This window comes from Ustilaginoidea virens, chromosome 4 (genome assembly GCF_000687475.1).
Source record: "Ustilaginoidea virens chromosome 4, complete sequence".
Taxonomy (NCBI): Eukaryota; Fungi; Ascomycota; class Sordariomycetes; order Hypocreales; family Clavicipitaceae; genus Ustilaginoidea; species Ustilaginoidea virens.
The window spans coordinates 5,294,683-5,316,957 of NC_057319.1; the positions used below are offsets into that span (position 1 = coordinate 5,294,683).

The 22,275-nt window shown below is 57.9% G+C and overlaps 6 protein-coding genes across 6 annotated transcripts; 4 read left to right on the forward strand and 2 right to left on the reverse strand.

Annotated features, from left to right (window-relative positions):
• Nucleotides 1-1,832: 1,832 nt before the first annotated feature.
• Nucleotides 1,833-2,804, forward strand: UV8b_05928 (uncharacterized protein; the record flags this gene model as incomplete). Its single annotated transcript, XM_043143425.1, has 1 exon — nt 1,833-2,804. The coding sequence occupies one exon, from the start codon at nt 1,833-1,835 to the stop codon at nt 2,802-2,804; it is 972 nt and encodes a 323-aa protein (XP_042999358.1).
• A 159-nt stretch (nt 2,805-2,963) lies between these two features.
• UV8b_05929 (uncharacterized protein) lies at nt 2,964-6,355 on the reverse strand (the record flags this gene model as incomplete). Its single annotated transcript, XM_043143426.1, has 3 exons — nt 2,964-5,115; nt 5,188-5,263; nt 5,392-6,355. The coding sequence occupies 3 exons, from the start codon at nt 6,353-6,355 to the stop codon at nt 2,964-2,966; spliced, it is 3,192 nt and encodes a 1,063-aa protein (XP_042999359.1).
• A 1,152-nt stretch (nt 6,356-7,507) lies between these two features.
• On the reverse strand, nt 7,508-8,493 carry UV8b_05930 (uncharacterized protein; the record flags this gene model as incomplete). Its single annotated transcript, XM_043143427.1, has 2 exons — nt 7,508-8,242; nt 8,335-8,493. 2 exons carry the CDS (start codon nt 8,491-8,493, stop codon nt 7,508-7,510), a joined length of 894 nt encoding a protein of 297 aa, XP_042999360.1.
• Nucleotides 8,494-8,723: 230 nt separating this feature from the next.
• On the forward strand, nt 8,724-9,356 carry UV8b_05931 (uncharacterized protein; the record flags this gene model as incomplete). The annotated part of the gene is made up of 3 exons (XM_043143428.1): nt 8,724-8,820; nt 8,885-9,103; nt 9,202-9,356. 3 exons carry the CDS (start codon nt 8,724-8,726, stop codon nt 9,354-9,356), a joined length of 471 nt encoding a protein of 156 aa, XP_042999361.1.
• A 2,485-nt stretch (nt 9,357-11,841) lies between these two features.
• On the forward strand, nt 11,842-12,856 carry UV8b_05932 (uncharacterized protein; the record flags this gene model as incomplete). The annotated part of the gene is made up of 2 exons (XM_043143429.1): nt 11,842-12,238; nt 12,333-12,856. 2 exons carry the CDS (start codon nt 11,842-11,844, stop codon nt 12,854-12,856), a joined length of 921 nt encoding a protein of 306 aa, XP_042999362.1.
• Nucleotides 12,857-20,569: 7,713 nt separating this feature from the next.
• UV8b_05933 (uncharacterized protein) lies at nt 20,570-20,986 on the forward strand (the record flags this gene model as incomplete). The annotated part of the gene is made up of 2 exons (XM_043143430.1): nt 20,570-20,844; nt 20,971-20,986. 2 exons carry the CDS (start codon nt 20,570-20,572, stop codon nt 20,984-20,986), a joined length of 291 nt encoding a protein of 96 aa, XP_042999363.1.
• Between the last annotated feature and the right edge of the window lie 1,289 nt (nt 20,987-22,275).

The window sequence follows — 22,275 nt, forward strand, 5'->3', positions numbered from 1 at the left end:
CTGGGCTAGTACTTTCCTTATCATGGAAGGCCATTTCTGTATTGCTGCCTTTTGTTCGCATTGACTCGAGGATAGACGAGCAGAGACACTCTTTGCTGGGATACAAACATCGCTTGGCCATGGTTGGCAAAGAGTAGCCAAAGAGTAGCCATCTATCGTCCTAGCCTCGTGCAGATAAATACGGAAGCCGACGGCGATCAACGGCTTGGAATACGCAGTGCCAATGCGGCTTTTAGCAATCGCTCGCAAGATACCGACGGAAAGTATCTAATCATTGCCCATAATGGAACAAGGCGGACTTTAGACCTCGAGTGATACGCTTCCACGATTACGCTTCGCTCCTTGGGGCCAAAGTGTGAGCGAGTACAAGGCCTCCGTGGAATTGTTAGTTGGCCAGCCGAAATGCACGGTGGAAACATGAAAGAGCTTGTGCCATGATTCGGACAGGAGAGCAGATGCGGAGCGTCGTCCGCACGAGAATTGCTCCTTGTGGCGAGTGGCGAATGGACAATTGTAAATCTGCATGAAATGGCTTGGGCCTCGGATCCCTGTCACAGGTTCGGGTCCACGCTGCAAGGAGAGCAAGCGCGGACTTCATCTGTCTTAAGCATACCTATTAGGGTGTCGATCAGAGTTCGTGGCGTGACGTCAGCCCAACCGGCGTCATGTTCGTCCATAGTCACGGGCAGACTAGGGCCACGCAGCATTGATGAGAGAGAATTCGATTGTAGGCAACATTATACTGCACCTACTAGAGGAAGCCAATTACTGTCGTCGGTTCGGAGCAAACGACAAAGGTACCGAGGCCTGGGCCATACCAGCTGCCATTCGAGGACAATGCGTCGTAGAAATGCCCCAGATACATAGTACCTGTGTCTGGCGCATCAACGAGGCTACCGAAAGTTTTCGGCTAGGCCTAGGCAGGGACTCGTCCGGGGAAGGCCGCCGTTTACTGCCGCGGTTCGGTGCTTGCAGCGGCGGGCTCCTCAACACTTGCATTATCGCGCAATGCAACGAGGGAATGTCGCATTAGCTTAGCAGACAGCAATAGGAAGGTACGCCGGTTAAATCGGGACGCTGGCGCACTAGACCCGGCTAGCTCGCGCGTGGAAGACCTCTTTCGCCCGTTGAAGCAAGTGTTCGTGCCGTTGGGCAGGGTTTGACGATGCCGAGAAGCCGAGAATCACGGTGGCTTGGAGGAGTCGATATGAACTTGAGGTGCTGTTTGGGATTTTGTTGGTGGTGGCACTGGCACATCACGTGCTGCAGCCGAGGAAGGTTGAAGCCTGGAAGGAAGACGGACGTTGGACGTTGGCAGCAATTACGGATGATAAACCACGGATGATTTCCAAGCTGCAACAGCGTCACACTCCGGAGTCCGGATCCCTCCCCATGCAACTGGGATATAATTGGATGGCACCCGTATAGCGAATTCACCGAGCTGGTCGGGGCCGGGTTCCTTAACGACCGGGCCAGGTGACGAGGACGGATACCGGCTAGATGCTCCGCTGCTGACGATGGACGACACGACGGCGACGTTACGCTTCCCCAAACGCTGCGGCCTTGTGGCCGAGTGAAAACCTCCGACTTGGCGAGCGAGAGAGCGAAAGGCTCGAGTCATGCAGGTCAAGAGGGCTCGGCTTGGGTTTCGAGCTGTTGGCCAGGTGAAGCAAGCATCTGCATGTGCACTGGCGATGTACGTTTAGCAAACACACAGTGCGCCCGCACAGTGAACCCCCCCCCCAAATGAGTGAATTCTCTGGTCATTTCATCGTTTTGCGAAATTGCCGCGTCTCAGCGACTCACCATCGCGTCCATCCCCCATCTTCATCATGACCGCCTTCATCCCATGGTTCCAGACCAGAATCCCCGACTCGCACTCCGCCCTCAGATCCATCATTCCCTCCCTCCTCCACAGCATCTCTGAAATAGCCGTCTCCCTTCGCACCGCTCGCCACGTCTCCCTCGTCGGCACAGCCAACGCCTTTGGTGACGACCAGCTCAATGTCGACGTAACAGCCGAGAACATCATTCGCGCATGCCTCGCCACATGTCCTTCTGTCGTCGCGGCCAGCAGTGAGGAAGACCCGGTCGAAAGGCCAGTTCATGCCTCCAGTGCGGACTCCTCGCAACAGTACGCGGTTGCATTTGATCCACTAGATGGAAGTTCCATCATCGCCCCCAACTGGAGCGTCGGCACCATCATCGGCATCTGGCAAGGGGCATCAGCCCTCCTCCAGGTTCCCTCGCGTAAGCAAATCGCCTCGATATTGGGCGTCTACGGACCGCGCACTACAGCCATTGTGGCGGTCAGAATCCCGGGCACCGAGACACTCTGTTTCGAAATCGGCCTCTCCGATGGCGGCGTCAAAGACTACCACGTTGTTCGTGAGTCGCTGCGGTTATCCTCTCCACCTTTCAGCATTCGGTACTTTGCGCCCGCAAACCTGAGAGCAGCGGCAGACGACCAGAGGTATCTTGAGTTGGTGACGCACTTCATCCAGGAAAAGTACACTCTCAGGTACAGCGGCGGATTGGTCCCGGATGTGGTGCATACGCTGGTCAAGGGCCAAGGGGTGTACCTGTCTCCCGTGACGCGGCAGAGCAAAGCCAAACTGCGCAAGCTGTTCGAGTTGTTCCCCGTTGCTTTAGTGATTGAAGCTGCGGGGGGTAAAGCAATTGATCCTTTGGATGGGTCGGATATTCTTTCCAGAGGGGCGGGTCAATGCGATGAACGAGGGGGGCTGGTTTGCGGCAACGTGGAGGATGTTGAGCTTGCCGTGGAAAAGCTTTCCGTTCACTGAAATCTCCTGGATCACGCAACGGATGAAGCAGCTCTCCGGACTTGTTGAAAAGAATGGTATTAAAAAAAAAGAAAAAGATAAAAAGGAAAGCAAATTACGCTACTCGACTCGGTGCCAACGCTATTTGGTATTCCCCTCTCTTCCACGCATCTCCGTCAATCAGTACCCCCACTGAGAGCACCAATTCTGCATCAGCTGCGGCGTAACGGGGCCCATATTTGCCGCCGTCCGACTCTGACTCTCCAGCCTTGTCGTCTCGAAACGGGTGCTTTCTATCCCGGCCTTTTGGCCAGCGGCAAACCCTCGATACGTGTCCAACAACTTGATGGCCGGGTTCTTGTCGATGTTGGAAACATCAGTCGCGCTCTTCTCCAGCGTGGAGATCCACTCTTCCGTGCTGACCAGCTCGCGTATGCGTCCACCGTAAAAGTCTTTGACGACAACGGCCAAGTCTGGCCATTTGACTGCTCGGGGGTTGGTGCAGTTGAAATACCCGCTTATATCGGACACCTCCTTCCCTTGGGTGATTCCGGCAATGTCCAAGATGATTCCAGCAACGTCTTCAACCGCCATCCATTCCACCACGTCCAACGGGCCAAGATTCACGGGGAGAATGCCCAGATGAACAGAACTAGCAATCATGCTGGGTATCATTTCCTGCAAGTTCCACCTTCCTTTTGCGCGGCGCGATCCGGCGACTTGCCCAACCCGGATTGAGGCTGCCGGGACACCAGACTGCTCTGCGGCGGCGTCGAGAATCAAGCTTGCTGCCAGCTTGGACATGCCGTAGCCCATCTGCGCCAAGGCAGGATCTGTGAGTTGAACCTCGGGGACCTTTCCAGACGCAGAGTTCCAGTTCATCGTTGTACCGATGGAGGACACGAAGATGATGGGAACTTGCTTCACGGCCGCACTTGAAAAGTCTACGAGGTGTCTCACGCCCCGAACAAACGGTTCGAATACCCGGACGTTCATCTTGAAGTTGACTGGCCAGGCGTTGTGAACGATGCGATCGGCCGTGTCGAGCAGTCGCTTGTACCTGGCTTCTCCCAGTCCCAGATCAGGTTTGGAGAGGTCGGAGCTGAGAAACTCGACCTTGGAAAAGTCGGTGCCGAGGACACGCTCACTGCTCACATGTGGCTGTCTGGATTCGCCGCCGTCCTGGCCGCGATTCAGGGCAATCACTGACTTGACGTGCGGCAACTGGCAGAGCACGTCCAACATGTAAGCTCCGAGGGAGCCGGTACTGCCGGTGAGGATGACTGTCTGTCCTTGATCCAACGGCTTGGGCTTCCCGGCCCTGGGAAGGGGCAGGTTCTCCGTATATGTTGAAACCAACTGCTGCCACGTGGCCGCTTCACTCGGTTCAGACTCGGACGCGCCATCCCCATGAACCAAGGCGTAAAGATACCTGGCAAGCTGACCAGGCGACGGGTTCGCATAAATAGCGCGAGGCGCAACAGCAGCGTCGTCGACGGCTACCCCCGCTGCGCGAAAGCCTACTCTCAACGCTCTGGACAGGTTCATCACCTGAAGCGAATCGACTCCGGCAGTGAAAAAATCCGTGTTGGGCTCCAAGCCTCTGGCACCGATCTTGTCCAGCATCGCCACGATGGACTCGAGCACCGCTTCCTCGGTGTCGAGCTTCATAGCCTGGTGGTTTCCGGCGCCAGCAGCTTCGGCTTTCCGGTACATATCGTCAATACGCTGCTCATACGCCCGAACTGCCGCCACTCTCTGGACAGTTCCCTTTTCAGCACGTGGGAACGGTACATCAGGGTCGGAAAGAGCCACGAGCTCGCGAGGGATGCGTCCATGAGCGACCGTCTCTTTGTTGAGTTGCTCAATCACGGGCCAGACGTTTTCCATAAAGCTGTCCGCCTCCTCCTTCGATTTCGGGTGCGTGTGCGGTTCCAAGAGCAAGGCTGGTTGGAATCGATTGTGTCCGACGACCAAAGCAGCCTTGACTTGGGGGTGATTGGAGACTCCGTCTTCAATCGTAACGGGATTGAGTTTCTCGCCGTTTGAAAAGACAATTACATTGTCAGCCCGTCCTTGGTGGATCCAGTGGTCCTTGAGCGTGGGATGCGGCCGAAACAAGTCCCCGGTAGAGAAGACGGTCAGGTCGGGGAAGGCGTAAAACGCTGGTTGATCGAGCGGGTCGTTGGGATCCTTGCGGCGAACGGTCAGCTCGAATAAGTTGTTGGCCGGGTCGTACGGTCGCCATTCAGCACCCATTACTTGGCTGTTGAAGATGAAGTACTGCCAAAGCGTAGGATCCGGCTGGTGAAAGAGAGCATACGGCATGAATCTGGAAAAAGAGCATTAGTCGAACGAGTATGAGAGGATGAGCGACAGCCAAGGGGTAGGGGAGCCAACGCACTCGGTAGAAGAAATGCCGTTGATTAGCTGGACACCGTGTTTGACAAGGTTGTCGCCCACCGTCTTGGCCAAGTTGCCTGACCACAGAGGCACGTATCAGCAAAAAAAAATTATTTCTCCTTTATTTTTCCTTTTTATTTTTTTGCTGTTTTTCTGTTTTTCGCCTTTGCGTTCCCCACACGAGCATCTCCCAGTTATGACTTACCTCCACCAAAGGCAAGCGCTGCCAGCTTCTCGAGTGCCTCTCTGCCGTGTTCCATCATGGCCAGCTCTTCGATAAGGGAGGGCGGCAGAACGGCTCCATCAGCCCCGGCATGCTCGAGACACTCCAAGACCAAATCTGGCGTTATAGGCCGATCCGCAGGTGGCAAAGCCGCAGGAACACCATAGTATATGGGAAAGGGAAGAACGGCGCTGAAGAGGCCCCCCATGTGGAATGGCGGAAAGGGGGAAAACAGCTTGGTGGTTGCGTCGGCCAATTTTTTCATGAAGAAGTCCCCGCCGCGAAAACTAGGCAAGCCCCTGAACTTGTCGGCCAGGGCCATGCTGCCCTGCTTGACGGTGATGGGTTTCGGGAGGCCGGTCGAGCCGCTGGTGTGCAGGACGACGATGGGGTCGAAGCGAGCTTCCTCGAAGGACTTTTGGTACGGGAAGCGCTGGGGCGGTGCGTCGAGCCACTCTCGGAGAGAGGGGACGGCCCAAGCGGCCATGGCGCGTTCGCGAGTCCACGGCTCGACGGTGGGCTGGAACGAGTCGGCGTACCAGACGTGGTGGCAGTCGGTGGCTTGGAGCAGGGAGAGATGGGCCTGGAGGCTGTTTCTCGGGGACAGCAGCAGGGCTCGGCAGCCGGCCTTGACGGCGGCGAGGACGACGATGCCGTAGCGCACGTCGAAGGGACCGACGTAGGCGAGGGTGGGGAAGGCGGCCGGGCTGTCCTTTTTGACGGTGGCGGCGATGAGGTGCGCCACGTGGTTGATGGCGTTGGCGAGCTCGCCGAACGTGACGGGGGCCCAGCCGTCCCGAGGGTGGCGGGAGACGGGCTGGAAGACGTAAGGGCGAGTAGGGTCGGCGGCGGCGATTTCGTCGACGAGAACGGGCAAGAGCCGCGAGTCGTTCGAGGGCATGTCGTCCGAGGGCATGTCGTCCGAGGGCATGTCGTCCGAGGGCATGTCGTCCGAGGTCAGCTTGTCGACGTGGTTTGGTTGTGGAGTGCAGGAATGTCAATCGAGTGTCTAGACAAGAGTGCTGAAACAAGAGTGTCTATGGATTCGGGGTGGGAAGAGGCGAGGACTGTGATGCTGGTATATACGATGTTTGTCTGCATCTGTGAAACAACGGCTCCTGCAGCACATTGAGTCCATATATACACAGGTGTACTCGGCATGGACTGCCAAGTCAGCAAGCGATATGCCATGCTGCGATAATCTACGTCATATGGACAGAAACCCCGACGGCGCGAACCGGCTGATGCGGCAAATAATGGACTGCGTCGAACGGACTTGGTCCAACGGACTTTTATGTCGACCGGACGGACCTGCGTCGAGCGGACTTGGCCGAGCGCGCCAACCGCAGCACGAAGCAGGCAGCACCAAGCACCAAGCCACGAAGCCACGAAGCCCACGCAGCCACGCAGCTCCCAAGCAATGCTGCATCAAGCAATAAGCACCAAGCACGCAACGCCGGCCGCCCAGGCCAACCAGACGCGCCGCTGCGTCCTCCGCGCCCCCCGAAGATGCCCGCCCAAGGGGGGGGGTGCCTCGGTGCCCAGCGCAGGCGCGAAACGCCGAGCCTGCAGCGCCGCCCCGCCAGCTTCGGCATTTGCACTCGCTGTTGTCTAGCTTCGCGCCAGTCAGGGGTCGCGCACCCCTGTCCAGGGGAGGGACCCCGTTCTCGGCCGGCCAGCCAGCAAGCACTCGGGATGGCTGCAAAAGGGGGGGGGGGGGGGGTTTTCGCTCGGCGGTCCAGCCTGGTGGGTCGGTTTCCAGACGCTTTGGTCGGCTGGTTGGGCGGACCGCCCAGGCAAGGAAGGGCTGGGTTGGGGACGCAGACGGACCTTTGCGACAAGGGGGGGTCGCCGTGCGAGGCTGCTGCTGCCGGTGCCGACGGAGGTGATGTCGGCCGAGGGCTGAGGGCATCGCGGGACGGGTGGCGTGCGTGGCGGGCGCGACGAGTCGTCAGGCCAAAAGGGGGAGGGGGGTTGCGAGGAGGCCGTGGGTTGTCATTTGCTTTCGATGGCCCGGCTGGAGCGCACTCGACGGGCGTGAGGGGACGCGTTCTTGCCTCTGCGTCTGCCTCGCCTGCCTGGAGCCGCGGGTGGGCCGTCACAGCTTCGCCCCAGCATACCCATACCCATCCAGTCCGTCAACGATGCCATCCACGGTCCTCAAGACCCATTCCAGCCCCTCGTCGCTCGCCAACCAGCGCACGCCGTCGCCGTCGCCGTCGCCGTCGCCGTCGTCCTCGCACGCGCCGTCCTCAAACGCCTTGCGCAGCCCGAAAACATGCGACAGGACCTGCGGCCCGACGCCCGTCTGCGCCCTCAGGCAAGCAATCGCCACCAGGGACGTCAGCACCCTGCCCGTGCGCGCCAGCGACCCGCCCCCCGCCGGATCCGCACCCGCACTCGGACCCGGCCCCGGATCCGACAGCAGCGGCCCGTAATGGCTGCCCAGTATATGCACCGGCAGGTCCGGGTGCGCCCGCGCCAGCTTGTCGACGAGCTTCCGCCCAAAGGGCGCGTAGATGGAGTCCCACAGCCGCCGGCCGCGGCTCGCCACGCCGTCCAGCCCGCGCGGCGTGGGCGTGCGCGACGGCGCCGAGGCCAGGCGCGCGACCACCCCGTCGGGCAGGGCGGCGCGGAACGCGACCAGGCAGTTGATTGTGCGGGGGATGCCGTTGAACGAGACGCACTTGAGGCCGACTTCGCGCATCAGCTCCGCCAGCTGGGCCAGCTGGGCCAGCGGCGCCTCGTGGCCGCCCGCGCCGCAGGCCGAGGCGGCGACGGCGTGCAGCACCGGCAGGGCGTCGGGCGCGTTGCGCGTCAGCGTGGCGGCCGTCTTGGCGGGTCGGCAGGGGGTCAGCTCGGAAGAAAGCCCGGCAGCGGAGAGGGAGGGCGGCCAAGAAAGGGGGGGGGGTGAAAGAAACGCACCGAGATGGCGAGCCATGGCCGGGTTCCCAGCTCGCGCGCTGCGGCGTCCCGCGCGATGCGCTCGTACACGTCGCGGATGCCGGGCGGCGCGGGGGTAGGGCCCGGGCGCGCAAACGGCGCGTTGATGAGCGCCTTGAGCGAGGGGGGCAGCTTGGACATTTGGCGGCGAGGATTGCTTTCATCGGGCGGCGTGACGGGACAAAGGACGTGACGTCGAGGCCGATGATGTCGGCCCGGGGGAACGTGTCACGTGCCTCAGGCAATCTGCGGATTACTCGGCAAGACTCGGCAAGACTTGGCAAGGCATGGGAGTACGTACTCCTGCCGTGGTTCCTAGGCTTTGCCACGCTTCGATTTCAAAATCTACAAAAGCGCAATCCATCCGCCAGATGGTCATTGTCGCACGGCGACAGGTTTCGGCCGTGCAGAAACATACATTGCACAGCGTCAGGAGGGCCAAACAACATTCCGCGAATCACGCAGTCAGTGCCGGGTGCGAAACGCAGCAGCATATTTATACGAGAAAAGGAAGATTGCTGACCATCAAAAGCTGGTAAAGGGGAAGATGTATCTAGCTACGTATTCCAGGCCCTGACACGCCAGGCTGCTAGCAGCACGACGTATACGGCTGGCAACCCGCCGGCTGGTCAAGCCGTGCGCAAAAAAAACGGCACAGGGGCTGCTCAAGCAAAGCATCAAACGGGTATCGAACATGGCCCCTCAACACCGGGTACAAATCCCGAAGGCGACGATGGAGACTCCAGCGCGTGTGCGAGATATACGCTCATGCTTTCGGAGCCTACCCTCTGCCGGTTCTGTGGCGCTCTTAAAAAGGCACGACAGCCTCGTGATGACTTGTCCAACCAGGTTCATCTCCGAGGAGCCGCGATGCAGCCGTCCACGCTGACGACGTCTCCAACCGCCAAAGGGGGGCATGGGTCTTCCCCGCCGAGGCCCTGCGCGGGTGCCAACCTAGCCGACCGCTGCTCCAGCAGCGCGACCCGTGGCACAGCAGAAACTGAGGGCAGCAGCCTGTCTCGCATGCACACTTTGGGCCCGGTACAGAACGGGCATGGCCAGAGTCCCAGAGTTTCCAGATTCCCCCCGGGGGATGATAGCGCCTGGGGTACGGAGTATGTGTTCTAGACTCTGCACGACTGGGCATGCCGCAAGGCGCTATTGAATGGGCGGAACTGTGGCATCTGCGGCTGCGCTGACGGACCCGTTTGATGGCATTTCGGACAACTCGGGCAACTCAGCTGCTCCTCGGTTGGTGAATGCCCGGTGGCGGATGGCGTGGATGGCTGAGATGCTGGTCGGATATCGCTAGGCCAAGAGGTATGTTGCGCGAGCCCGTCGGAGGCGCGTCCTATATGGAACCCGTTGATCAGGCAGCACAGAGCTAGGAAGAGACCGGCCCAGAGCTGGACTCGATGCGCCCGCAAGGCGGCAGACACGTTGCCAAGCTCAAGACCAGCTCGCCCGGGCAGCACACGCAGACCCCGTGTCCTTTGTGCTTCCGCATACGACGCACCTTTTTATGTAGATTTGATGACTTGTCGACGGTGAACACCGTTGTTGCAGCACGCAGCAGGTCCGATGCGGAAATGCCCGCCAAAGCCCCGTCGTCACCGACCACGTCGGTGCCATCTCGCTCCGCCATCCAACCCCCCTCGACCGACCCCTCGACTCGATAACAGCACGGAGCTTGGGGCCAGCGCAGAGACGGCACCGACCGGCAGCAGCGCACCGTGACTTTCCGTCCGAGTCGCGCAGGTCTGGGGAACCAGCCTTGATCAGAGCTAGCGTGCCCAGCCACTGTTATTTCGGCAGGCCGCGGCAGCCTTTGCGGGAAGCAACGCCCTTTGGAAGCGATGCCCTTTGAACGATGCGGAGCACGCGTCGAGTTGCCCAACCTCAAAAGTTGTCCGTCGGCCGGGTGGACCCGGACGAAACGACGGTTTAGCGCGTGCCCAAGTCAGCTTGCCAAAGTCGGCCTGGCATCCAGTGAACATCCGCCAGTAAGTCGAGCTGGGATGATGCTAGTCTTTCTTTGTTGAAATGTGCGGGCATCCCAGGGTTACTATTGATGTCGACGGCTGCTGTGAATTTCGCACCTGTGGGGGTCTAGGGGGCCTAGGGCAGGGGCCCGTGGGGATCGTCCCCTTGCTTGTTTTGCTTTCCCACAAAAGCTATCCGTAAAGCAGCTCTTTGTGGCTCCTTGGCGCCCGCCATTAGTAATTCAGCAGATTGCATGTAACCTCCGCATTCTGACATTCTCTCGTCAGGGTAGCAGGGACATGCGATTAGTGTGGGGCCATGCTCCCTGCGAAAATTGCGTGTGGCGGAGAAAGCCGTGCGAGCTCATGATGAGGATGAACGCTGCAACGCCGCGCGAGTGCGTGAAATGCGCAGCAGGGAATTATCAAGCACGCAGAATAAGCTCAACCAAAGACGGAAGATATGTCCATGCACACAGCGTTTCTCCACAGTTCGCGGGACGTATAATTTTCTCGGCAAACCAAATTTAGGGGAAAGAAAAGAAAAAAAAAAAAAAAAAAAAGGGGGGGGGGAGTTGCACTATATCACGTGTGGTGATGTGGGGATGCAGCCAATGATGGTAGGTGTGGATACGTGGGGCACGCGCGCGAATGGGCAGAAAGCCCTTGCGACAGACATGACAGCCCTTACTAATATAATAAGCTTGGCAACGTTCCATCCCTCTGCACTTTTGAAAGCGCCGCGGACCCGCTTTTTGCGGATTACATGGCACGGAGGACCTCCTCGGCAACCGGCCCGGCCGCAATGCAACCAATAACTGACCACAAGCGTTTATGCTACATGACCTTTTTTTTTTGTCGCTGCCTTGAATACCGCGGTCTCGATCACAAGGAAACGGCAACAATTCCTTTTTGTTGGTCCCGTATAACTAGCATCTGTGCAGGCGATTGGGTGATACTGAGCAATTACACATAGAGGCATTTACTCTGGCCAATTTCTTAATTTCTTACCTAGATAAACAATGATGCGCTCCTCGCTTTACCTACCTCACTTTGCGTGAGATGCGGGAAACCACTCGCGCAGCTACGAGCCAGACAAACAGCAGCAGCAGCAGCAGCAGCAGCAGCATCGTCACGCAATGCCCCAGTGCCGCTACTCCATATCTGTCTGTCTTGCCTCGCGAGCCCCAAGAACGCGTCTCCTTGCACCGCCAGAATCAGCCGGCTCCCGCTGCGGCCGCCTTCGGTGACGCATAGCGCGGCTCTTTTGCAAGGGGGCCCATGGTACTATCGCCACGCTTTAAACCTGCCATGACGTTGCAAGTGCCTGCCGAACCCGGACTCACTCACTCACTCATTCATTCACACAAGTATATATAACCCGGGCTTGTATACGGCTTGCTAAACTTGTAAAGCATCCTTCCCATCATCACCATCCAGCACCACAAACCACCTTTCTTGGTTTTTTTTTTCCTTTTCTGCCCCCTCGTCTTGCCCACGCTGAATCATGCCATCTCTCTCTGTCCTGGCTCTAGCCCTCGCCGGCGCCGCGGCTGCCCTGCCTAGTGCCCCCGCGAGCTCGAGCCAAGCCCCCGTCCCCAACTCCCTCTATGTCAACGGCGTGCTCAAAGGCAGCTCGTCGCCGAAATCAAGCTCGACCCCTTCGCTGGCTTGCAGCGCCGACGACGACGTGCTGCAATGCGCCAACAGGGTCGCCAAGGATATCCAGGCCAGCACCAACGTGCAGCTCAACAACGGCTCCGCCCCGAACTTCCCGATCCTCGTGCAGCGCCAGATTCCGGACCACTACGAGGTTGACCTCGCCTGGAGCAGCAAGCTGTTCGACTGCTCCGTCAAGCCCCAGGTGGTGAGCCAGGGCGAGGGCTACTTTTGCAACTCTGACAGTACGTTTAAGGAAATAGAAAAGGGAGGGGGAGAGAGAGAGAGAGAGAGAGAGAGACAAAAGAGTCTGCAGGGGCTAACAGCTGCTGAAAACAGAATGCTCGCAGCAGTTCACGTTCAGGAGGTCCAAGACGGATACCTATAGCCGCGGCTACTCCATCAGCGCCACGATCAATTCCGGCCTGCAGGTCAACGTCTTCTCGGCCTCTACCTCGATCACGTCGACGTTCAACCAGGACTGGAGCAACTCTGTTACTACCGAGACAACGATCCAGCGCACTATCGATATGAAGGCCGGCCAGGTGTGCTTCCCCTCTACAGTGCAGCTGCGCATGGATTGCCAGCAGATACTCACCTTGCGCCCGGGCGGCGGCAAGGCCGAGTATAGCCTGGGCAAGAGGTTGCTGGCCAACGAGTTTAGAGAACTGGCCAGGGTCCCAGACATCTGCAAGATCTGGACGCCGACCCCTAACTTCCCCTTTGACAAGGCGCCCCCCAACTCCGTGAGCAGCGAGGCGTTGGGCAAGCTCTGCGACGCCTCCAAGCCAACAAACGTCACTCTCTACGTTACCGCTCCTGGCGGCGCCCCCTGGTCAATGGAGGGATGCATGCGTTCCTAGCCGCCGCGAATGGATATACGGCTTGACTATCTGTACAGCATTGCGGGGAGCTAGGGGAAGTTCACAACGCCCGCCCGCCTGCCTCCCTTGGGTTGCATACCTGTGTGTATAAACGGAGCAACGTGCCGCGCGTTTGGTATATAGTGTATAGCTTCTTTGCCTGTATATAGTCACGTTTTAAATAAACGATTTATTCTTCCATCTTGTATAGCTTTCTCTCTTCGCGGTGGTGCAACGGGCCTCTCTCACGGGCAGGGAACGCATCGCCCCGTCGTAGGGTGACGATGTAGACTGTTGTTATTTGTTGTCGTTGCAGGAAAGGTGTTTCCCCCGGCGCTCGGGCTTTTCCTTTCCGGATAATTTATAGAGGTTCTGGTCCTTTCCGGATTATTAATAGATGTTCTGGGTATGTTGTTTAGACTGGGATTTACATGGCCCCTAGTGTAGTATAATAATAATAACCATAATAATAGTGCAACGGGCCCGGGCCTGGGCCCTTGTTATCAGCGTGGCGTCACACACTTCCAGCCCTAACAACTTCAAGTGCACCCACCACCGACTGCGCCAACTGTGCTAAACTCGTAGACTTGCTCCTACTGTCTTTGTGCCGTCTTTGGCCAAGCTACAGCGAGAGCGTGCGGGGCAGGAGGGTTTGGTTAACCGTCTGGTGCAAACGTTGTTGAAGCAAAAGGCAGAGCGCTCCGTATTCACGTAGCAAGGCTGACTGACTGCTGCAGCAATTCGCCGACGACGACGCAGGGTTTCTGCGCCTCATCCATCCCTCCATCCATGCAGTCCAGTCCAGCCCGGCCCAGCCCGGTCTAGCCCGGTCCAGTCCCGTCCCGCAAGCCATCAGCACCGCACTGCAGAGTCGAGCGAGGAAAATATCCCGCATGTTCCCCGAACTCGAGCTCGGAAACCGCCAGGCAGCAGCGCACCGCTTGCTGCTCACCAAGGCTCCAGCCTGCCTCCAGCCTCCTCCAGTAGCCCAGAGTCCAGCCAACCCACAAAGGTTACACCCGTTGCGGCCATTCCCGAAACCTGCATGCATGCGTGGGGCGGCGGGTGGGGTGGTTGGCGTCGGCGGATGCTGCCAAGGGTGCTTTCAATCTTTCATGTTGCTTGCTGCTGTGCCATTGAGCGACACGGGCTCGTGGCCTTGAGTTTGCCGGGCCTACGCCGGGGCTATACCGGGCCTACGCAGGCCAAAAACGACGGGCTTCGAGGCCAGGTTGGAACAGTCGAAAGCCTCAACCCGAGGCGGTTTGCGGGTCTACGCGGAATTGCGCTGCCCATCGCCAAGACTAGCCATCAGGGTCCACGACTCGGGACGCGGGAAACTCCAATGGCCCCATCTTCAGACCGGTGGGCTGCAAGAGCAGACATAATAATGGTCAAGCTGGCTCGCCGGACGCCTCCTGTTGCCCGCTGTTGCCCGCTGTTGCCCGCTCCGGGGGTCCCGCAGTGATTCCCCCGTTGCAGCGCAACTATGTACTCGTCCTTGCCCTGGCAAACCGTTGTAAGCTTACCAGGACAATGCGGCAAAAGGCTCCCCCGTGCCCCGTCTTATCCGAGGCAATGTGCACTCTGGTGCACACGAAAAAGGGCCGCCAATGTCTGCTTTGTGCAGCGCATCCGCCCGCTCCGTTGCAGACATGGCATGGCTGCAAGGCAAGCCGGTGAAAATACCAGTGCCGGCAACCTACCAACAAGGCAAACCAGCTAGGCTGGGGAAATGAAAAAGACAAAAGCCGCAAAAAGAAAAAAAAAAAAAAAAGAGGCGAACAAGGGGCAATTTTGCCGAAAACACGACGAAAAATGAGCCGGTTTATGCGTGGGCGCCAAGCATGAGTTGCCTCCCTTTTTTACTCACGGCAATCGAGAATCAGGCCGGTCCATCTCGCAACCGTCACGTCGTGGTGATGATGTGACTCGGAGATGGTGGCGGCATCCCATTCCTCCCACCCTCCCATCCTCCCACTAGTTAGTTGGGAGTGCTTTTCCATGTGAAACGTGCATGTGCTCTCGAGTCCTGGTTGCCCGCTTTTCGCTTGGAATATGGCAGTTTTGTCGAGTTTCGTTCGAGTGGCGCACCTGCAGGAGGCATTCCGTCTGTTCAGAAATACTCCCAAGACGTATGTGCATGCGCATGTGCATGTGCATGTGCATGAGCATGTTCATTTCCTCCTCGCGCCGGAGTGGGCGGTGCAGCAGACGACTCGCACGCAATACGTGCTACGTGCCAACCGCAAGAGTAGCATTAGCACGTAGAGGGCATGCCAAAGCCCCGTGTCAGTTTGCGCATCGTGGTGTTTGTTTTACAATCGGCCCATGTACTCCGTATGCAGAGGAGCGACACAGTCGGTCACGGCGCTTTGTGTGACACCGAGGCCCGGTGTCGAAAACCTGCCAGGCCGTCATCTCCATCTTCACCCCCCTCCAACCCAGGCAGAGCAACTGCGTTCCAATGGACTTTGGGGCTGGCGCCATCGCCCACAGGAGAAACATTGAATGATCAAGAAAAGCCGCAAGTGGACTAGTTCCCATGTGGTATGTGGTGTAGCTCGACGTTTTGTGGACAACAGCCCGGCCCAGAGGTTATCGCTGGCAATGAGTGAACCAGGAAATCGCCAATCACGCAGCAATGCGAGAGCCAATCTCGCGATGCAAGGAAATGCACCGAGTACGGAGTACGGAGTATGTAGTGACGGAAAAAGCCCCTACTGTCACTTGATGCGCGGGGACAAGGGGTGTTTTGCTGCATGCTGCCTTGGAAATCAAACAAGAACGGACATATCCCGGTGGACTGCAGCTGTCACTGCAGTGCGGGACAGGAGATCTACCGTGACATGGCTGCGGGGGGTTTAGCTCTGATTCTCGTATGCCGGAGAGTTGTTGAGGGTTTCGAGTTGCTATGTAGAGTGGTGGTGAAGATGCCAAGGGGGGGGGGGGGGCGGGGGGGTAAAAAAAAAAAAAAAAAAAAAGGAACCACAAAAAAAAAGCAAAAAAGGCGAAAAAGGGCAAAGGTCGACTCCACTCCAGGTCATGGCCAATACTATAACTGCTGATTAGGCAGCACCGCTCAACGCTTCCCTCGGCGGTCTTCTCAGCAGCTGCGGTAGGTCGACGGGCCGGGAAATGTACTCCGTAGCGCAAAAGAGAGTAAAACAATAGTAGAAACAGCCAATACACCTCTGCAATAAAAGGCACGCCATCTCGCTGCGATGCATGCGCCCTTTGATATCAAGAGTTTGCACCCCGGAGCAAGCATTCCCCCTGCCGGCTGATTGGCTGGTTGGCTGGTTGGCTGGTTGGCTGATTGGCTGATTGGCTGATTGGCTGATTGGCTGATTGGCTGGTTGGGCGATGGCTGCATCGATGGATGCTGCCTGGCATGTCCTGCATCGCTGCGCCCAGTGCTGACGTTGCTGCATGTGCCGACCAAAGAGAGTGGTTCCGTCTGACATGCCTCTGCCTCATGCCTCTGCCTCATGCCTCTGCCTCATGCCTCACATCAGGCTGTTTCATCTCCTCACGTCGGCCTCGCTGGCCAAGGGATGGAATGGTGATTGGGCGCGTCGCCGTTGTTCGCCGTGGTGCAGCATGCAGCAGTGCCTGGTACATGCCTTGGCGAGCGGAAAAAGAAAGAGGATCGAGCTTTTGCAGAGCCATCAGGAAGTCGCCGCGGCGCTAGTCCAGTCCAAGTCGAGGTGGGGGCAGAGTCAAACCGCCAAGGTCTCATCACCATTGGGTGGCGTCTGTTTCAATTGGGAAAATGGAGTTTTTGGGCCGACCCGATCTTGGGCCGATTATGCATATGCATGTAGCCAGAGCTTTTTAACGGGGAGACGGTGATTTGAGACGAGGTACATATGCATTTACTGGTGCGCCGGCACGTACCGCCGTTGTCGGCTTTGCTTTGCAAGCAGCAAGCTAGTTGGTGCAGCGAAAAAATAAATAATAAATAAATAAAGAAAGAAAGAAGGAAGGAAGGAAGCACGGGTCGAAATCGCAGGGAATTTGACAGGAGAGAAACGTTTTTGCAGGGCCAGTGTCCCAGTGTCCCAGTGTCCCAGTGTCCCAGTGTCCCAGTGTCCCAGTGTTCCAGTGTCCGTCCCCCCAAAGCCGGATGCAAGACTGGACGGGCAAAGCCTGCCGATGCGTGTACGGGTTCCCCCAGCCTTGACCAAAGAAACGCTGCTTGCCAAATTGCCCGTCTTTTGTTTTTCTATTGCATGTCGGCGCCGCCGCGCGCGCCTCGGCCGTACTTTTTTTTTTTTTTCTTGCTCACGACGGGCCGAGATAAGGCCAAGTGCCGCCGTCGACGCCAAGAACCCTGGCCTCGTACGGGGTGTCCCGGGTGCAAAGCGAGCAACATGAAATTACATAATGCAGTCGCCGAAACGCCCAAGGAAGCCAGGGCAGATGCAGATGTATGTATGTATGCAATTGCAATGCACTCGCCGGCATCTTCTTTCCTTCTTTATTCTTAGTTTTATTTCATTTTCATTTTCATTTTCATTTTCATTTTCATTTTCATTTTCATTTTCATTTATTTTCGAGTTTCGAATTTTTTGGTATTTTCCATGCTGAGCTGTGCGTGAAACATGTCCCAGGATGGCCACGGCCATGTTCAAGTGACAAATCACCGGCTGCCTGGCTGGTTGCTTTGTTGCTGCTCTGCTCTGCTCTGCTGCCCTGGTGCCCCTGGGCCGGGTGGGCAGCGAGGTCAACGTCAATTCATCAATGCGCGCATGGGAGTCGGGACAGTCAACGAATGGGACTCTGGCGCCTGGCAGTTGCTGCGGATGCGCCTGGCTGCTGCGGACGGCAGCTCTGTGCAGTCTAGTTGACAGCACGCGGGTAGCTAATGTTACCTCAACACTACATGGGTAGGTGCTCGGGTGCTCGTGCGGTGCAGGATGCTGCCCGTACCCAAGGGTTATGTACCGTACCGTGGGCACCTAATATACGCGGCTCCGCATCGCATATCACATGCTGCCTCAGACAAAAAGTCCCGGCAAAAGTCCAGAGAAAAAGTTCTCGGCAAGTCCGCAGAAGAATCCAGACCATCGGCGGGACGAGCGCCGAGGTGCTTGTCTGCCTTGGGGCGTGGAGGCTTGCTTGTACCCCGTACCCCGTACCCCGTACCCCGTACCCCGTACCCCGTACCCCGTTCCCCGTACCCTGCCAGCCTTGCCCAGCAACGAGCCAGGCTCCATGCTCAGTCACCGTCTCCATGTCAGACCGGAGGCATGTCAGACCGGAGGGAGAAAGAAAAAAAAAAGAAAAAGAAAAAGAAAAACCAAGTACACAGATGTGCACTCGGTATGTTACTCGCCGGGAAGTGGTTTCGGGCAGCCAACAAGATGTCTGGTTGCAAAGCATCAGTTTGAAGCTGTCTGGTACCCCATGCAGGGGCAATGCAATGCAAATTGACTGTTAGGTCCAGGCACCTACATGTAGGAACCTAACCCACCCGTGCCCCCCTTCTCCGACACTTCCGCCAGACAAAGATGAAATTCCGGGATCCTGCCGAGCCCATCTGCAACAGGATGCGCGCCCTGCTGGGAATAATAAGCATCAGGCCAATCTGGCAACGGATTCGAGCCCATGGCCATGTTTTTACGCGTAACCCGGCCGGCCGGCAGGCAATGCGCTGGCCTGGTGGCCTGGCCTGGCCGCCAGGCTCGGCAGTTACGCACTCCGAGTGTCTGGTGTTTTCATCCGCGCACGTCTGGTTGCATTTACTGCACGTGCTCCTCTGGCTTTCCAGGGCACATGGTGCGATGGCGCGACTACATACGTCCGTACCATCCATCAATAGCAGATGCTACGTCTGTTAATTTGCACGGGAGCACGGATACACGTTCCGCAAAGTTGCTCCGCAGGACTCTTTTCTTTTTTTCCTTGTAAATGAAAAACACCTGGCAAGCCGCCGAGAGTTGCAGGGGTTTGGGTCGGTACGTCGTGCAGGCGGGAGATTAACCCTTGGGCGGCGGCCTGGCTGGGCGCCTGGTCAGCCAGAAACAAGCCCCAGTGCTCATTGCGGCCAAGGGCCAAAGTTGACGCGACGCTCGCTGCTTAGCAGTCGCACAGCACCAGAAACCAGCGGCACGCAGCAGCGGCACGCAGCAGCGAGCACACTTCAACACAGCACACTTCAACACAGCACACTTGAACACAGCACACAGCACACCAGACTGAACACGGCACACAGCACACAGTGCGCAGTCTGCGGGCATGCGGGCATGTGGGCATGAGCTGCGCGGACCCCCGGCGGAGCGTCCGGAACCGCAGGATGGCTGGGATGCACAGGGACAAACCGGCCAGCAAGTTTGTTTATCAAACCCAGCTGTTTCGACTGTCGTAAGCTGTCCGTATCGGCGTCGCGAACGCAAAGCGAGGGGGGTTTACTCTCCTGCCAGACGTGTCAGTGTCCGTTCTGTCTGGTGAGACGAAGGATCGAAAAAAAATAAAAAATGATAATAAATAAAACTTCTTCATCAGGGGGCGGCCAGTCGGAGAGCTGTGCTTTCCCGTATTGTGTTTTCCAAACAGACAACGGCAAAGCTTGCACAACAAGTCAAGTGGAGGCGGCCTGTCCGGCGGGCGCATTCAATTCACGACTCAGGGCGCGCGGCCAACACACCCTGGACCTAGACCCGGCTGGGCCGGCATACTCCGGCGAGGCGGGCGGACGGCAGCGTACTCATTATTAGTAGGAGACCCGAGGCGGGCTGAAGTCCAGGCCCGGCTGGACCAAATGGAGCGCAAAAGACGGCGATGCGAAGTTGCGCCTGCTCTGCCTGCTCTGCTAGGCGCTCGCATAGTTGCATAACCCTGGCCAGCTTGCATAGCCGCCGCACCTGTCCAAAAAGCAAACGTGATCCGGTGGTGCATACCTACATAGTAATCCGCACTACACTAGGTACCTGGGACCCCCCCGCTCCGCCGCCAAGCTCGACCAAGCACTTGACCACTCTTCTTTTCTCCCTTCCCATCCCTTGGCTTTTGCCCAACCCACCCCCTTCCCGTTCCGCCCACCCCCGGCCAAAGACGCTACTTACGCGCGGCCGCAGCCGATCCATGTAGTCTGGCAGCAACGATGGGGCGCCGGCCCAGAATCGACGATGAACCCATACGCATCTCGGCCCAGTCCATCGACTCTTTTTCTCCCTTTTTTTTTTCTTTTTTCTTTTTTTCATTCCTGGCCAGTGCCCAGCATATAAAACCGTCTCTTTGCCCACCCCCACGCTCACCCGTTCGTATGAAATCCCGCCCTGTCCAGCTTCCCAACCCGAAGGAACCAGTATCTGGAAGAGCAAAAAGAAGAAGAAGAGAAACAAACACCCCTCCCTCGTCTTGTTCGCAAACCCAGACGGGAAAAAAAAAAATCAGCCCTCATCCGACTTTGCCGCTGCGCTGACCACGCCCAGCACGGCCGCGAAACCTGCGCCCCTGTCGAAACGATCATTGCTCGATTTAGCTTTCGGCCATTTATCCACCCACCATTCAGCTCATCAGTCCGTCAGTCCGTCGATCCGTCAGTCCGCCAGTCCGTCACGGAAGGGAATCCACACGGCGTGCTGAAACGCGAGCCGTCCTTTCTGTCTGAAACGCCTGCGCCGCTCCCGATCAAATTAGAAGCAACCAGAGCACCTGTGCGTCCGCTTGCGACAGCCCCCGGCTATACACATACATATACCAGCAATGCCTTCCAGCACACTCTCCTCCCCACCCTACAGATCCTCCTCGTCTGCCTCATCCGAGTCTGGATGCTCGACGGCGACGTCCCCTGTTGCCGGATACCGACACAGCATGGACCCGGCGCCCCGGCCTGTTGCCTCTGTCGAGATTCTGCGCTGCATGCGCTGCGCTCGGTCAGTGGAAGCTACGTCGACGGATGACCTGAGCACCACTGGCATGGTCCGCATCGCCCACAACCTGTACTACTGCCAACGTTGCGCAAAGATGGTCGGGTACAAGTAATGAGCCACGACGGCAAGCCAGGGATGGCAGAGCAAAGGCATCACCAACACGCCCTTTTTCCCTCTCCCGAAGCGAATCTCGACTCCTTTTTTTTCTTTGGCAAACACTATGCTTGCCCGTAGACGGGCATCCCAATGATTTATACCCCCAAGGCACCCGTTTTTGAGCGATGGATGGACAGAATCGCCCTTTTATTTGTCTTTATTTCCTCTTTTTTTTCTACTCCCCCATCTCTGGAGGACGGGATTGACTATGCTACCGACAACCGCCAAGTCTCGCAACGATGCGTGAACTCAGTCAATAACGACTCTGGACATCCACGCGACATGCCACTGTCCACCGTGACCCGAAGCACGAGGCGCTTCAGCGCTGGAGAAGCACCACCACGGCGTGGTGCCCTGCGGATGATCGGACACTTCCCCGACTCCAGCCTTTTCGCAAAAGTCGCTGGATGCAGTCATCTGTGGGCTGCTTGGGGAAAACCCTACACTCGGCGGCCAGCACACACTTGTCTCGGTTGCAGACCCTGCCGGTCGGTGCAAACCTGCCGATCGCACCGGAGAATGAATGACAGTTTCTGGTCCAACAGCGCTGCATGAAAGCAGGCTGCCTTTGGGTCCTGTTGACCGACAAGACCCCCCCCCCCCCCCCCGGGAGCCACCTTGCACAGGGGTTAGAAGTCGACGACGGGCGCTGCACCTGTGGCAAACCTCGTGTCGAGGGCCGCCGTCCGGGGCTTGGCCTAGGTGAAGCCTCAGAATCTGCTGCTCGATTTTTTTTTTTTTCTTTTTTCGTTCTTCCCGAAGCGAAGCATTAGGACACGCAGGGGGGCGGACTGGAGAGAATTGCGCCGCCTTGGCACCCGTGTGCCGGGCTGGCTGGCTCCGCCTTTTTTTTTTCACGCGCTCATGTTTCATTTGAGATGGGGAAATATGGAAATATGGGAAATATGGAAACGGGCTTGGTGTGCTTGGGACGGGGGCTGCTAGGGCTGCGCCGCGGGATCGGCACGTAGGCTAGACTTTTGACGACGCACGCAATGCACGGCACCGCTTCGGCCCAAGCATATCTGCTGTCTGCTCGATTATGCATGTGAAGGAAACGCGCGCCGCGCCATTGCAGCTATCATGGCTCCTCTTGTACGGTGCGGTCGAGTGCAGTGCAGTGGTTCCCATGCCACCACGTGTGTGTAAAGCGCCGGGCCCCAGGTTCATGCCTTGGAAGAGAGCTTGGCCTGGGTCGGGTCGTGAAAGCCCACGGCCACGAAAAGACTGTCCGTCATGCGACGTGCTGCAGCCTCTTCTCGCCGAGTGAGTCAGAGCTGACGGACCCGGACCCTCGTCAGAGAAAAGCTCCACGGCCGTGCCAGCACCCAGCACCCAGCACCCAGCACAGCACCCAATCATTGAGCATGGAGCCCTGGCGGG